The sequence below is a fragment of the Nannobrachium achirus genome, assembly GCF_963921795.1.
Source record: "Nannobrachium achirus genome assembly, chromosome: 12".
NCBI classification, from domain to species: domain Eukaryota; kingdom Metazoa; phylum Chordata; class Actinopteri; order Myctophiformes; family Myctophidae; genus Nannobrachium; species Nannobrachium achirus.
Genome location: NC_137832.1, coordinates 32,866,850 through 32,882,191, shown reverse-complemented (window position 1 = coordinate 32,882,191; position 15,342 = coordinate 32,866,850). Strand labels below are relative to the sequence as shown.

Sequence of the window (15,342 nt, the reverse complement as noted above, 5' to 3'; positions counted from 1 at the left end):
TTCTTGGCACAGTACATCTAAAATAGGCTACATAAATATAAAAAGATGGAGTTGTATCTCTCTCAATGCGATTACAATGCTCATTCAGAAGACATTCAATCTCACCAGAGAATGCAAGTCATAATTTCACTGTAGGAGCTCAGCTGGTCATGATCACAGATATGAATTAGACAGTGCATAACGCCTAGTTACAAGTATCAAGGGATTGTATCTAGTAGCAACTAAAGCATAACATATATCTTGTATTTCAAGAAAAGGTTAGAATCGACAAACTAATGAGTAAAGCCTGTTCCTGGGGCTTAAGATGTTCTCATGTTGGGAATTTAGTTGAACAGAAATGGGCATGAACCTCTTGTTAGCACAATGAGACCATTTCAGGAAAACACTAAGATATAGCTCACTCAAAGGGTGTGTAATCTGTGTATGCAATATTGTTTTAGTTAAAATACACTGTGATAAATAGCTCAATATACCTATAGTAATCATTGTTTTAGAATTTAGAATGTTTCTTTAACATGTATCCCTGTCTCTTTAGGTCTTTAGCAAACAGAAAAAGCATTTTCAGTGAATTTCAAATAATAAAATAAAAAAGGAACGCTAAATTGAAGCTGATAAATGGGTTCTCTCTCCTCCTGATTGGATTAAATTGATGACCCAAACTAAAGAGCTGGAGAGACAAGGAGACTCCCGTTACTGAATAAACACTCTATAGCAATTATAACTATCAGAATATAGACAAACACTTTTTGTTTTAACCTAAATCAATATCACTTACTGCAATTTCAAGCCTGGGTCGGTTATACTTGGTTGTGCATCGTGCCATGCACCCAACATAGCTGAGCTGATCTACTCGCAGTACACCATGATAGATCTGCCATTTGGGTGTGCGGCTCCTGTGCGCAATCGAGCATAAATCAGGCTTTACTTTAACTTGTAAAAATGCAGTAAAGAGGTTTGACTGGTTTTGTATGTAATATTCTATTCAGTCTCCTTTTCTCTGAAAGAAACTTGGGTCTTGATTTACTGTTTCACATTAAAATATAACTATACAATAGAGAGCTGGACCTCTCCAACGCAGCTAAACAAGATTAACCCAGTGACCTAGAATAGTGTCAAGATAATTGCAGCGATGCATTGGGAGGCCAGGTCAAATCTTTCTTAAATTACAGTGTACATGAATATTATCCACCAAATCACACATCATTATCAGTAATACATATACACAGGTCACTGCCTAAATACTCTTACATGATGCCGTGACAAATAACAAGTATTGATACAAAACTCTAGGGCCTTGGCATGGTATTTTAAATACTTAGCCTGTAAAACTGGGTCTAGATCTGGGTGCTTTATAGTGTTAGCAAGGGCTGGGAGATATGGCCAAAAATGTAATATTTTTGACCAAATACCTCGATATAGATATTGCAGTTTTCACTTGATATTTACACAATTACATTTATGATGAAGTGAATAACGGTAAATGATACAACAAGAAGTCATGTAAGTTTAGAAAAGTACACACAATGTAATGTAGCCTTTAAAACGAAGAAGAGACAACACTTATGCCACATCACAATATCCAAAATCCAAGACGATTTCTAGTCTAGATGATATTGACATAGTATTGAAATATTTCCCAGCCCTGCCCTTAGAGAGGTGTATGGTTTGGTCAATATAGTAATCAGTGCAAAAGTTGACCCAAACTATACAGACTGTTTGAAATACTTAGAAAATCCACACTATTTTGGAAAACTGACTGGAAAACTGGCCAAATCTAGCACTACCAGTCAGTCACAGTAAGTGCTCACAATAAGATTTAAAAAAGCACATAATTTACAGTTTGGAACATTCAAATGAGATTCTTTTTTTAGAATGTAAGATTTTAAGCATAGAAAATAGAGACAGCATGCAAGAAAATTGCAAGCTGTTTGGAACCATGGCCACAAATCTTGGTAATTGAGGGAGTTTTTGTAGGGCACAAATTGGCCATATTAAACTTTGCCTATAACCACAAAAGTGTGTTAACAGTGTGTATAAATCAAGACAGTCTGCATTTGAATGAAAAAAGCTGCTTTTATAGTGCTTTAAAAAATGCTCCATTAAATTCTATGATGGTTGATCAAGAATTGTTGCTCAAAAGTTCCCATTTTTGCAAGTGTGGTGGCATTTCTAACAGTGGAGTGCCCTCCAGTGGACATGCTATGAACACTGTGACTACAGTGTTCTCTATGGCTGTTACTAAGTAACCACACATCCTTATGTGAATACTTTTTAGTCCAAGAAAAGATACAACTCATTGACAGCAAACTGGCCAAACCCTATTCTGGAGTTACAGTGGTACTGTCTGTGCTGCTGTGACACATGAATAAATCAGACCTTACAGACACCCTTCTAATGATTTCTTGTGTCGCAAGCTCAAATTAACAAGAGACAATGAAATTGTCAACTTGGTTTCTAATCGCCACAGCAATAGGGTCACTTGTCCTTTAGTGCAATGGATAATAGGAATGGATAACTGTGGATATAACTATGGTTGGAGGAAAAATACAGTACTTGAGAAATGTAAAATAATAAAATAAAAGGCAAGATCAAATGATCAAAACGTAAAAGGTCAAAAGGATTGGTTACAGTCATGCACATTGACTAAGCATGCATCAGAAGCACTATGAAATAGAAGGTCAACATTAGCTATAGGGTAGTGGCGAATTGGTCATTAAAGTATTGGTAGTATTAAAGTATTATCATTCACTAATGTACAAACAGTAATACAATTTTGGAGACTTGTAAGGCTAATTATCCAGGGAAAGGGTGTTAGGTAATACCAGACCCAGTTTTAACTAATCCGATTTACACCTGGATTTAAATTTCCCATGCAACTGTCAAACACATTGTTACTGCAGATATACCAATCATATATGAAGACAAGGCTGAGCAGAATGTGAAGAGCAGGAGTATTCCAAATACATTTTCTCTACTCCTTCCCCTGCCTTGACTAGATTGCAACTTGATACTAGGGACGTGCGCAAGGTTGTTGACTAGTTTTCCACAAATTATGTCTTAAAAAATGTCGCTTTAAAAAAGCAAAATTGTCAACACTGATTAGCCCAGCAGCACTGTGGGTTCACTTCCCAATGCAGTGAATCAATGTAGCTACACAATGCCGGTTCGAAAGAGCAACGTTTGGACTACTTTGATTTAAAAGGATGGGAAATTTGCATGCAGATTGTGACCAGTGTAGCTGGCATATAAGAAAACGACTGGAGCGATGAGAAATCATATGCAATATAAACACCTGGATGCAAATTTCCAAGGCGAGAGGAACACTTGAGGTAGCCAAAAACAATCCCATAATTAGTTTACGGACTGCCGCTGTGCAGCCGGTTAATATGAAAAATATAACCAAGCTCATCACACAGACATACCTTTCAGTTTTGTTGAAGGCAAAGGCTTCAATAAACTGATGGGACTACATTGAGCCGTTATACAGGGTGCTGCATGGAAGGACAATGATAATGGTACCAACATTCATTCAGCATGTGTATATCATTCCAGCCAATCACCTGTTGAAATCATTCAACTACTTCTTTAAACAAGACATTTGTCTGAACTGAATGCGTTTGTAGGATAGCCATGGGCAATGAAGACTAAGAGTATATGAAATAAATGCGTTGTAATTAAATTTCCGGCCATGCATTATGCACAGATAATAAATAATTATTAATTAATTTTGGATTAGTCGATTAAACATCTACAAAAAACATTGATTAATCGTCAATTAAATTAGTCGCTGCGCACATCCCTAGTTAACACACGTCTTAACAGTATTTTAATGTCAGTGGTGTTACTGTTTACTGTAGCAAAGACAGAATTGAAAATGTTATTTAGGGGAATGATTAGTGCTGCGTAAAGCCCCAGTTAGCCGTGTTTGTCCCAGCAGCAAATACAGTACCACGCAAGTCAAACATTAGTTTATGTCACTATTCTGACATGATCTTAAAACAGAAAGGATACATGCAGCATTCATCCTTAATTGCTGCAAATGTATGAAATTGATATAGCTGATATCAATATCTAATGTTTTATGGATTATTTCTGTCTATGTCCCTGAGATATTGCTGCCTGTCTGCCCATTTTTGACCAGTCTGATGGTTACTTCACAATATCCAGTGCTTTTATAATTTCCCAAGAGGAAACAGACACACACACAAATGCTTACTTGTGCATGACACGCGCATGAATTCTTTCAAGCACACAAGAAAAAGAGGTCCTGATATCTGCCGCTTCTATGGAATGGAGACTAAATGACAACTGTGACTGGACATCTATGCCACTTAGTTCAAACTGGACGGAAATACGTCATGTCATAGCTCTTCCCCGCTATCCGTCGTCTAACATCTACTCTGCATTCACTGCCTTCTAAATACACATATACAGTGTTTGGATCACAAACCCTGCCCCTGTCCCACTTTGATAGCCTCAGAAAGGGGAAGGGGGTTTATGCAGAAAAGGAGCATAGGCAGATCTACTACCCAGACAGTTTCCTATTCCTGCTGATGTATAAGCCAGCAGCCCATTCGAGTCCTTGTCTAAACAGGAGATAACCAGGCTTCACTATGGCTTGACAACTTGGACAGCATGCTTAACGATGTTCGTTTTTAAACATGGAAATGTCCAGTCTGGGTTTAAAACTGCCTGGGCTGTGGGTCTGCCTCTTTAAGACACCCCATATATAAAGGGAAAGACAATATTATACCCATAAGTTATCCCTCAGAATATTCAAAAAGGTAAAAAGAAACATACATTTTATATGCTCATTCATAAATCGCAACCCCCAAAACTTGTAACCCCATTTTGAGAGTTCCTCTGAAGATGTAGGATCAGGGCTGAATTCCTTTTTTTCTTTTCAATAATATCCATTTCTTAGTACCTCTTGACAGATGTAAATGCTTTAAAAATCACGAGGACTTAATGAATAGATATCAAATATTAATATTACCCCTTCAGAGTAACCTCCCCTCCCTCCCAAGTATCTCCCCACCTACAATCCCACCATACACCTTTCTCTACTGGTCCCCGGTACGCTCCAGGCTGTCTATGACGCGGCTCAGCCGTATGTTGAGCAGCCTGACCTGAGTGTCCAGGTGGTCGATTTTCTCTTCCAGAGAGGCTGACGCACCGCCCCTGCGCCAGTACGCGCCCACGGGTCCCGTCATAAAGTACACTGCCATGATGAAGCAGAGTGGCAGGACGGCGCGCTCCGGGTCGCCCTCAAACTTTTGCAGGATGTAGAGGCAGGACAGGGCAAAGAGGGTGACACGGGCAAGCCAGAAGAACCGGCCGAAGACGGCATGCAGTAGGTAAAAGAAACCCCCCAGGAACAAGGAGAGGAACCAGTAGGCCAGGAGCACGGCGGCCACAAGGAGCAGGGCACGTGCTGGGGAGTTAGTGAGGGAGGTGGGGCTGAAGTAGTGGCTGAGGTTGGAGGCTAGTGGAAGAGAGAGTGGGGATACAAACAAGAGAAAGAAGAAGAGAGATTATTGCTGTGTCTTTAAATGTCACCTTAACAAGAAATGTAATGAAGAAAAAACACATGTTTTGCGTCTTTGCAAGATCAATTGCTCTTTGTTGTAAAATAAACGCCACAAATATAACCTTAAAAAACACAAACGTACAGTCAATGCCCATGACATCCAGTAGATCAGTCCAGATCTTCCATATGGCGTCAATGAATCCATCCACTCCATGAACAAACCGCTCTGTTGTCTTAGAGAAGAACTGCAGATTAGGAAGCAAAGCAATACATATTTTTGCATTAATACAGCATTCAGAGTATGTTTATTTTCCTATTAAATCATATAATAATAGATTATACAAGCATTGATCAAAATGTACTTTAAACTTAATTTAAGTAAGCAGTGATAATCAGCAGTCAATGGGATAATCCAAGGCATAAGGGGCTCATTGGCATACAGGTTGGCATCTTGTGTAGGTACAACAACAATATACATAGAAAATCATCATAATATTACTGTACTATTGTGGATATAAGGACACTCGATGACATCAAATGTCATAGATCAGAAGTAATACAAAATGACTTGTTGGGATGGGATTAGCCTAGCTAATGAAAGCAAAGAATGGATGATGATTAAGTAAATGCACTGAATTATAAGTTTAATTTTAACTAGTAAGATGCCTCAGGCTCTCTGGCCAGTGATGTATATCATATATATATATATATATGGAGACCCCTGGTATCCATATATGGAGATCTATGTACTGTATATAGTACATCCCTTGTATGCCCATACAGGGAGATCCCTGTTTGAACCAGCCACACAGATATGGGCCATGTCTTGGCCATCTGGCCAGTGATATGGGTTGACTGAGGTTAGGGTTATGGTTAGGTTTAAGCATAGTTTTACTGAGGTTAGTGTTAAGGTTAGCTTTAGGTGGTCGGACCAAAGGGAGTTCGACTTCGACCTAAGGACATGTTTCCATATCGATGACATCAGGGATCTTCATATATGGGCATAAAAGGGATTCTGGGGAAATACCCATATATGGACTTTACTTTTACCACAGTGTAAGGCGCCGCGTGACCTTCAGAGATACACGGATATGTGGGCAACATGTGCCGGACATCACAGTGACATCAGAGCATGATGTCAGAACGGCAAACCCATAGACCGTAACAAGCGGACAACTTGCGACCGTAAACTCTTGGGCAGGTGCCATGTTCACCATGTAACTGCTGATTCTGCCACTGGCCTTGCAGAGGCAAACCAGTGAACCACTCGACTGAATTGCAATATACTGTACACAATATAAAAACAAGTTATTTCGAAATTGTGATGAAAACTGTGGAAATTATGCCATATTCTCTTTTCGTACGAATAATAGGATTGAGTCCAACATGCAAGTAATGCTCTAACAGGTCGGCTGCTCAATGCAAGAAGGAAGTAATGTTAAGTTTAAATACAGGAAGCTTGGGCTTAACATGTTGAGGGAGGAAATGAGATATCAATATTTCCGTTTGAAAAGGTGAAATACTCTGGCCGGCTCGGCTTCGCGGTCATAAATGATAATGACAGTCTTGTATCAAGGCTCAACTTGAGTGGCACTTTCTGTGAATGCACAAAATCGTGTTACCAAGAGATCATTAAATAGCATTATTTAGTTATGTCATTCATTAGCCTTGGATGAAGACTATCATATGTGTTTTATCGAGTCTGACTTTTACTTTCATATCCATGATGTAAAAATCGATAGAAATACTATAGATATATACTATAGAAATAATCTATGATAGTCTTGATTATTGTTTTTCTTACAGATGAATCGTGAAAATTGAAAAACCATCATAGTCATACAGTACATTATGTATAAAACAATTATGCTCTGTATATTGCATCTGCATCCTTACAAGAAGTGCTGTTCGGCAGAAATTCATACCAATGTGTTCTCGACCCAGGGACAATCTTGGATTTCATCGAAATGAAGAGACAGCTGTCACAACCTTAACCCTTAACTGTTATACCATCTGTGCAGATAGCAGCCCAGTAGGCCATGCATGTGATGTGACAGTATTCTAAGTCATTCTGCAATTCATTGCACAAACCGTCTTAGGAACAATTCAAAGAGAAGATCCACTTAAATAGCATAGCAAAATTATTAATTGGGTAGATGAACTCCTTAGGTCTTGCAGGCTCTTCCCATCCAAAATGGCAACCATACATATTTGTAGTCAGACCAGGCGCGCTTTTCTCCTCACCCCATGCTGCCATACAGTAACAGTAAGTGAATTAAAGGTTAATGGGGGGACCTGGGGTGGCTTGTTAGCGGCAGAGCAGGTTTATAACGGGTCACTAACCTTGTACAGTCCTCTGATGTTGTCCTCTCCAAACACATTGCTCAGTGTCTGGTAGATGCCGTTGGCCGCCCGTCGGAAGCTGTTCTGGTTGCTGGAGTCTTTCCTCCTGGCCGCTTCGCTAGCACACAGCAGAGAGGCGAAAAGCACCACAACGACGACGCGCTTTATTCCCTTCATAGCACCAAAGGAAGGCCCCGAGTTTCCGAGCTGAATTTGGTATCAAAGCGGCTCGGTCAAGTGCAGATATAAACGGTTAGTTAGCTGCCTAAATGAACACCTTGGCTGGCTTGAGGGATGATGTCAAGACGACGGGCGGTGGTGATGATGGTGATGATTCTTCGGAGCTAGGTTAAAGTCTTAAGGCGCACGGTTGCCCCCACCAGGTAGGGAGTACGTACAACAACTGCCAAGTTGGAGTAGACTACTTTAAAAGATAGCCTACACTTGCTGTGATTTAATTCAAAAGTTTAGCAGACGGTCTTACAATCGGTGCAATAAAAGCCATGCCCATGATTTTGAGTTGGAATGAATGAATAAAGACACGATGAATAATTATTACGCATAGGGCGACTTCTTCTTCCACTTCACTTCATCCACTACAAGGGCCAGACCAAGGAAACTCAAATTAAGATGCTACCATCTAGTGGATAATGAAAATATGACAGAAATGCACCTGCTCGCGGTTGAAGATGGATGGATTGATTGATGGATGGCACATTCTCGCTAATTTCCCTATTTTTAAAAGTGAGATGTTAGAAAGGGAAATCTCAATATGGGTCGATCATATATTGTAGACTACTGAAAGAAATGGGTCGATGCGGATGCTGAAAGAAATTGGTCCTTGGGTTCTTGGCATTAATTTTCCACATAACCCTAAAACCTAACCTAACCCTTACCCTTAGTCGAACTAATGACACGTAGAAATAGCGAGAATTGCCCAATTTTCGTTCGAACGTCACTTTTTAGGAGAAAGAGAAAGGCAAGCAGGTGCATTTCTGCAGGGTTGTCAACATTGGACTGTCAGAATCCAGGAGATTTATTTTTGGGGGGTGCGCGGAACTCCCCAACCGGGGTCTGGGGGGGGAATTTTGTGCATGTTTGATACATTTATCAGGCTTACTTTACTAGCATGTGTACAATTTCAGCCTAATATGCCAAATGTAGGAGTACAGATCTGATGACAGAAGCAAAAGGACATCTTTAATAATGATTTCTCATCTTTAAGTCATTGCTTAAGTGAATATCTGTATGATCTTTCTTGCATGCATTGCCCCCACCCCTAAAGCGGGGGGTCTGGGGGTCCTCCCCCATATTTTTTTTAACATAGTAGATGTAATTTCCTGTGTTCTGGTGAATTTTGGGAGTTTGATACAAAATCCAGGAGAAATCCAGGAGATTTGCCAATCCAGGAGACTCCCAGGAGAGGGGTTCAAAATCCAGGAGACTCCTGGGAGATCCAGGAGAGTTGACAGGCCTGATTTCTGTCACATTTAAATGTCCACTAGATGGTAGCATTGTGTTGCCCACCAAGTCTACTACTTCACAGTGAAATGGCCTTTTAGTTTTAACCTATGAGAAAATGACTATTGTGTTGTTTCACATTATGTTGATACGGATGTAGCCTACCAAAGCAGCAGTAGAAAAGAAATAAGGGATAATACTATTTTGGTAAATACATACATGTATTCTCATCTCATTTGATTCTAGTGTGTCTTGCTGTCATTTTGGGGTGAAACGTGAATCCATCTTGCAGTGTCCAAGCAACGAGGCACAAACAATAACATTGTCTCGCTGGCTGTGTTTGTAGAGTGAAGGAATTTTCATCCCAAGTCTTAGTTATGACTGTGACATGATATGCGGAATGTCAAACAATATAGATATTTGTAAACCTTGCGGTTTATGCAATAAGAAACATGTATGGACGCGCTCCAAGAGTCACCTATATGACGGTAGGCAGCACATCACCCGACGTTGGACCCGGGTCATATGACGTAACCAGAGATAAGGATAAAATATCAGGCAAGTTTTATGGTTGCCTGCCTTGCAGGAGGAGGCTATTTAACTTTCACTTTGAAAGGCACCTAACTAGACCGTCTGCCCCTGAGGTGGGGTATGACATTTAATTTGGTAGGCCTATAGGGCAGACTATAGTTGTTTTTATTGGCTTAAAATGTCTATACATACAGTCATGAATCCACCTGCTGACCGCCTGTCAGCATTGAGCAATTGAATTATTTTATAGAGGGTAAAAGTTTGGGGCCCATCACTTACTATAAAGGAAAATAATACCCAAGAATCTGCTTTAGTCGCATATGAGGGGTCAAACGGGGTTTTTAATGACTCCATTGCAAGCATTTGGCATGAAAAACATTCCTTGGGCTAAAAACAGCCCCACAAAACTATGGTTTAGTGATGAGTCTAAAGTCTAAGACAAAAATGTGATAATAGTAATTTTACCCTGATGGTATTTTACCCTGGAATCAATGGGGATACATTGACTTTAATCACATTTTGGTCTTAGGAATGCGACAAATACAAAAAAAAAAAAAACATTATTGAACTTAAGTTTCTATGGCATGAGTAAACAATAGGAAAAAAAGTCATTTTGGGGGTGAACTAGGTATTTTTTTTTATTATTATTATTTTTTCCTTAGGGGCAAAATTTGTTATGAATTGTTTTCAATACAGATGACTCAGATAGCGTGGGCCGGCCGGATTTGTGTCAGAAAACACATTCATTAATAGCGGATCTGTTGTGGACGGGTGAAATACACAATGAGGCAAATATTTAATTGGTCTCTTCCCATTCAATGAATTCCAAGTCCACCAGGTCTATATACCGTATGGGGGACTGAGCATTGGTTTGACGACCCGTTGGTCCGTCCAGGTTAACATTCACCAGGTTAGCATTGACCAGCGTCGGCAGGTTAGTATTTCACCAGGTTAGCATTCACCAGCGTCGGCAGGTTAGCATTTCACCTGGTTAGTATTCACCAGCGTTAGTTTTATTGAGGTTAGGGTTCGGGTCAACTACGGTTAAGGTTAGGTTAGGTGGTCGGGCCCATCGAAACACCAGCCTGTCTGCATTTTGACGCGGACCCTATATAGTCCAGTCATTTTAGGCCAAAATTAGGCTAAACCTCAAACAAATTGCAATAGTAGCAAACTCAACTGATTTTGTATCCTCAATATGTCCTTAGTGAGAGAAAAAAAGTCCCAAGGAATCCCACCAGGGCAAAGTTTTGAAAACGACCTACCTACCTTCACTTACTATACACTACAATATAAAGGAAAAAATGACTGAAAGAAAATCTGCTTCAAGTGGGATGTGAGGGGTCAAACTAGGGGTTTTTAATTATTCTGAATCCATTGCAAGCATTTGTTTTGCACGAAAAACATTCCTTGGGCAAGAAATGGCCACTCAAAACGATGGTTTAGTGATGAGTCATCAATTTTCACAGTCTTTAGGGGTCCGTTTTTAGCCCAAGGAATGTTTTTCATGCAAAACAAATGTTTGCAATGGATTCAGAATAATTAAAAACCCCTAGTTTGACCCCTCACATCCCACTTAAAGCAGATTTTTTTTCAGTCATTTTTGTCTCCACCAGCCGAAGGCTGAGGGAGAGTATGTTTTCCCCTCCGTCCGTGTGTCCGTCCGTGCGTCCGTGCGTCCTCGCAGTTTGTGAGCGCCAAATCTCAGTCGCCGTTGGCCCGGTCGCTGCCAAAGTGAGCACACACATTCCCTGGATGCCAATCTAGAACCTCTGCCCTAAGTTTTTCAAATGGGCCTTTTCTAGCGCCACCTAGTGGCCGATGTTTCGCCTCCGTGCGTCCTCGCAGTTTGTGAGCAGCTAATCTCAGTCGCCGTTGGCCCGGTCGCTGCCAAAGTGAGCACACACATTCCCTGGATGCCAATCTAGAACCTCTGCCCTAAATTTTTCAAATGGGCCTTTTCTAGCGCCACCTAGTGGCCGATGTTTGCAAAACACATTTCTGTGCACTATTCTTACAGATTTTGTCCAAAAATCCTACAAATCGGTAGGCAGTATCTCGACAGTCATGTGATCGACACGGATCTGTCCGATTTTGCATATTCCATCCTGATTGGCTAAGATTGGCTTCCAAAGTTTGTAGGATTGCGTGCGTCCTCGCAGTTTGTGAGCAGCTAATCTCAGTCGCCGTTGGCCCGGTCGCTGCCAAAGTGAGCACACACATTCCCTGGATGCCAATCTAGAACCTCTGCCCTAAATTTTTCAAATGGGCCTTTTCTAGCGCCACCTAGTGGCCGATGTTTGCAAAACACATTTCTGTGCACTATTCTTACAGATTTTGTCCAAAAATCCTACAAATCGGTAGGCAGTATCTCGACAGTCATGTGATCGACACGGATCTGTCCGATTTGGCATATTCCATCCTGATTGGCTAAGATTGGCTTCCAAAGTTTGTAGGATTGAGCCGTTTTGAACAAAATGCCTCAAATCACAAACGCAAAGTGCAATTATCATGAAATCGCGCACACACGTTCCCACTAGGCCGAGGAAGAAATGCCACGTATTTTTTTTTTAAATCAGCCTCATGGTGGCGCTATAACAGGCTGATTTGTGGTTTTACCTATAACTCCACCGATCAGTTCACCAGGACGCACGGTCTGGTGGAGACCTGTGCTCGGAAGAGCACTGCTTCTAGTTTCCTTTATATTGTAGTGTATAGTAAGTTTTGATTGATTGATTGATTGAAGGCTTTATTAGAAGTTTGCATAGGAAAATGTACAGTTTCATGACGGTACAGTTCACTGGTACAAGGTCTACTAAAAGGAGATCCATGAAAAGACTAAGCTTATTTCAACAGGAAACCATTTAAGTATCTCATATAACATTGAATGACAGACAAATAGAACACAGTACTATGCAGTAGATATGTAAAGAAAAGGGGGAAAAAAGAAAACAGTAAGTCTAAACAAACAGTAAGTATATACAAGGAAGGGGCAGGGGAGGGTAGGGTTGGGCTAGGTTTTTACCAGTTGCGAACAGCTGCTGCCTGTAAGTGGTTTTTCAGGGCAATTTTAAAGGATGCTAGTGATCCACACTCCTTTATGGCCTTCGGTAAGGCATTCCACATTTTTGTGGTATAGCAGAAGAACGAGTTTGACCCTTTCTTTGAGTTGACTCTGGGTTGAACGTGATCTGTGGCACTGCCTCTGGTGTTGTAATTATGGACATCCTTAACGTTTATAAAGTATTTTGACAGGTACTTGGGTATCATAGTGGTGTAGTGTATCTTGTACACCAGGCCCATTGCAAGTTGCTGTACTCTGTCATCTACTCTGAGCCACCCCACTCTTAACTGGTGAGTAGCGGTGAGGTGAGTCTGATAGGGAAGGTTAAGCAGGACCCTAATTAGTTTATTTTGGGCTGTTTGGAGTTTAGTTTTTAGGGCTTGTGGGGCGTCACGATACCATACGTGGACTCCGTAGTCAAAGAGGGGCTGGATTATTGCACCATTACATGTCTAGAGAGGCTCATTACACACTTTTGTCACTCTATCTCCTACAGGAGAGCACACAGCGCATAAAAGCTCAAGAGAGGCACAACAACATAACTTCATTGATTCTTTCAATCTCCCTCCTGGTCACCAGAATAGATGATCGCTAAATAAATACCAAAAAAATTCTAACATTTCGTCTATACTTTATAATCATTTCCCACTCTTTCATCCCCAACCAAGCATAAGATAAGACACAAACATAAATTATTCCTGCAGAGATTTGATTATGTTTTCAAGGTGTGTCTATGCGGCCGCAATAGACTGGGGAGCCGAGCTTCCCCTAAAAGGTCCATTTGGTTCCATTCCATTTGTATAGCCTTAGATAAAGACGGATGTAGAGGACTTCCACAACGATGACGTTTTCACTCTAGAGTCCAGGCTCTAAACATGCACACATGCAAAATATAAGGTACCAATGTCTTATACTAATGATAAATAAGTTATGTCCGTGTGGACTGTGGATGCAGAAGGGTGGAAGATCAATATCTTGGAGAAATCATTAATTCGGGCAAATGGCGGGTGGATTATTTATTTGTACACACGGATTCAGGTGATGTCTGAGGTAGAGCCCATCAGGACATCTTTAGTTTGTCTATGGTGCGCGTTCACTTCTGGTGTTTTCATCAAGGTGTTTTCATCTAGTCACAGAGTGTTCTAGATTGTCAGACATTCTGAATAACATTTTTTTTATTTGTTAGGTTGCTATGCCCCCTTCCTGTCCCTCACCAACAGAGAGTCAATGCTCATCCAGTCCAGTCAGAGCATGCCATTGCCGGGACCTGGACAGTATGACTGCTCACAAGTCAAGGTACTGCACTTATTTATTCAAAATTCTGATAATACTTTAGTCAACTTGATAAGCTCAGGTTAGGTCAAATCAGCGGCAATATAAAACATTTTCAACCATACTTTTAATTTAAATCACTTAAATCAGCAATATGCTTATGGGCTCCACTCTATGCTATGGGGGCTGCTGGGGTCTGCTGGGGAAACTGGACAACAGGGGCAATCTGCTTAATAGACCTCATAGACAGTCATTTAGGATCAATATACTGTATGTATGAGCCTATGTGTTATTTAGTCTGGTGTTGTTCTTTAACAAAGCAGGACAAAGGGGAAGATTACTTTTTTTTTCTGGTCCTGGGCCCTCCACCACTCAATCCTTTCTCTCACCTCTCTCCTACACTCACCAGTCTAACATCCAAGGTGGTCAGAGTCTTAAAAACCGCTCCAAGCGGTTTGAGGAAGTGTTGTGTGAGGTTCCTGGCCCCGGGGCCTACAATGTCCTACCTGCTTCGGGGAACACACTGAAGACCATGCCAGCTAATGGAGGACCGGTTGGGAGGCGTGCAAGCAAAACGGTAAGCATCATTGACGTGAATAAGGTAGGGGGTGACAGGCACGTGCACACATAGACATCAAAGGGGGGTTGAGCCCCTGCCCTTTTAACCTGTCTGTAAAAAGTGCCCTCTCCAGACCACGAATGCAGTTTTTACTATGGTGAAAGTATTGAAAATGCCCTCTTTCCATGCCATACATGAAGGCAGCATTCAATAGAATTTGCCTTGTCCAACATTTCCTGAACTTGAATGCAGCATTTTATGTTTTTGTTTTTGAATTGCCCTCTCTGTGTAGAAATCCATGCTGTTACACCACATCTCCAGTATTGACTTGATTATGCTTAGTTCATTGTGGTATCAGACACCGAAAATAGCCAACCTCCAAACTTACAGCGTGTCGCAGCGCAACATGTTGTGAGCTTGGTGGTCTGCTAGTTTTGATATTTTCACCAAAAGGCGCTTTTAGAAATGTTTGCCCCTGCCTCTCTAATATTCTCTGCACGTCCTTGGAGGTGACATTGTAAAGCAAGGTAAAGCCAACCTAACGGCTGGTACACACCCAGACATTGTTGGGCAATCGGGCAG

General features: G+C 41.1%; 2 protein-coding genes across 2 annotated transcripts in view; one reads left to right on the top strand and one right to left on the bottom strand.

Annotated features, from left to right (window-relative positions):
• Positions 1–5,063: 5,063 nt before the first annotated feature.
• On the bottom strand, positions 5,064–8,050 carry bri3bp (bri3 binding protein; the record flags this gene model as incomplete). Its single annotated transcript, XM_080738397.1, has 3 exons — positions 5,064–5,485; positions 5,673–5,775; positions 7,874–8,050. 3 exons carry the CDS (start codon positions 8,048–8,050, stop codon positions 5,064–5,066), a joined length of 702 nt encoding a protein of 233 aa, XP_080594523.1.
• A 1,736-nt stretch (positions 8,051–9,786) lies between these two features.
• The window catches only part of stpg2 (sperm-tail PG-rich repeat containing 2), a gene marked incomplete at both ends in the record, with an annotated part of 40,737 nt that continues 35,181 nt past the window's right edge, over positions 9,787–15,342 (top strand). The window contains 3 exons of the mRNA XM_080738581.1: positions 9,787–9,892; positions 14,116–14,225; positions 14,611–14,754. Coding sequence (XP_080594707.1) covers positions 9,787–9,892; positions 14,116–14,225; positions 14,611–14,754 — 360 coding nt within the window. The remainder of the gene's footprint in view (positions 9,893–14,115; positions 14,226–14,610; positions 14,755–15,342) is intronic.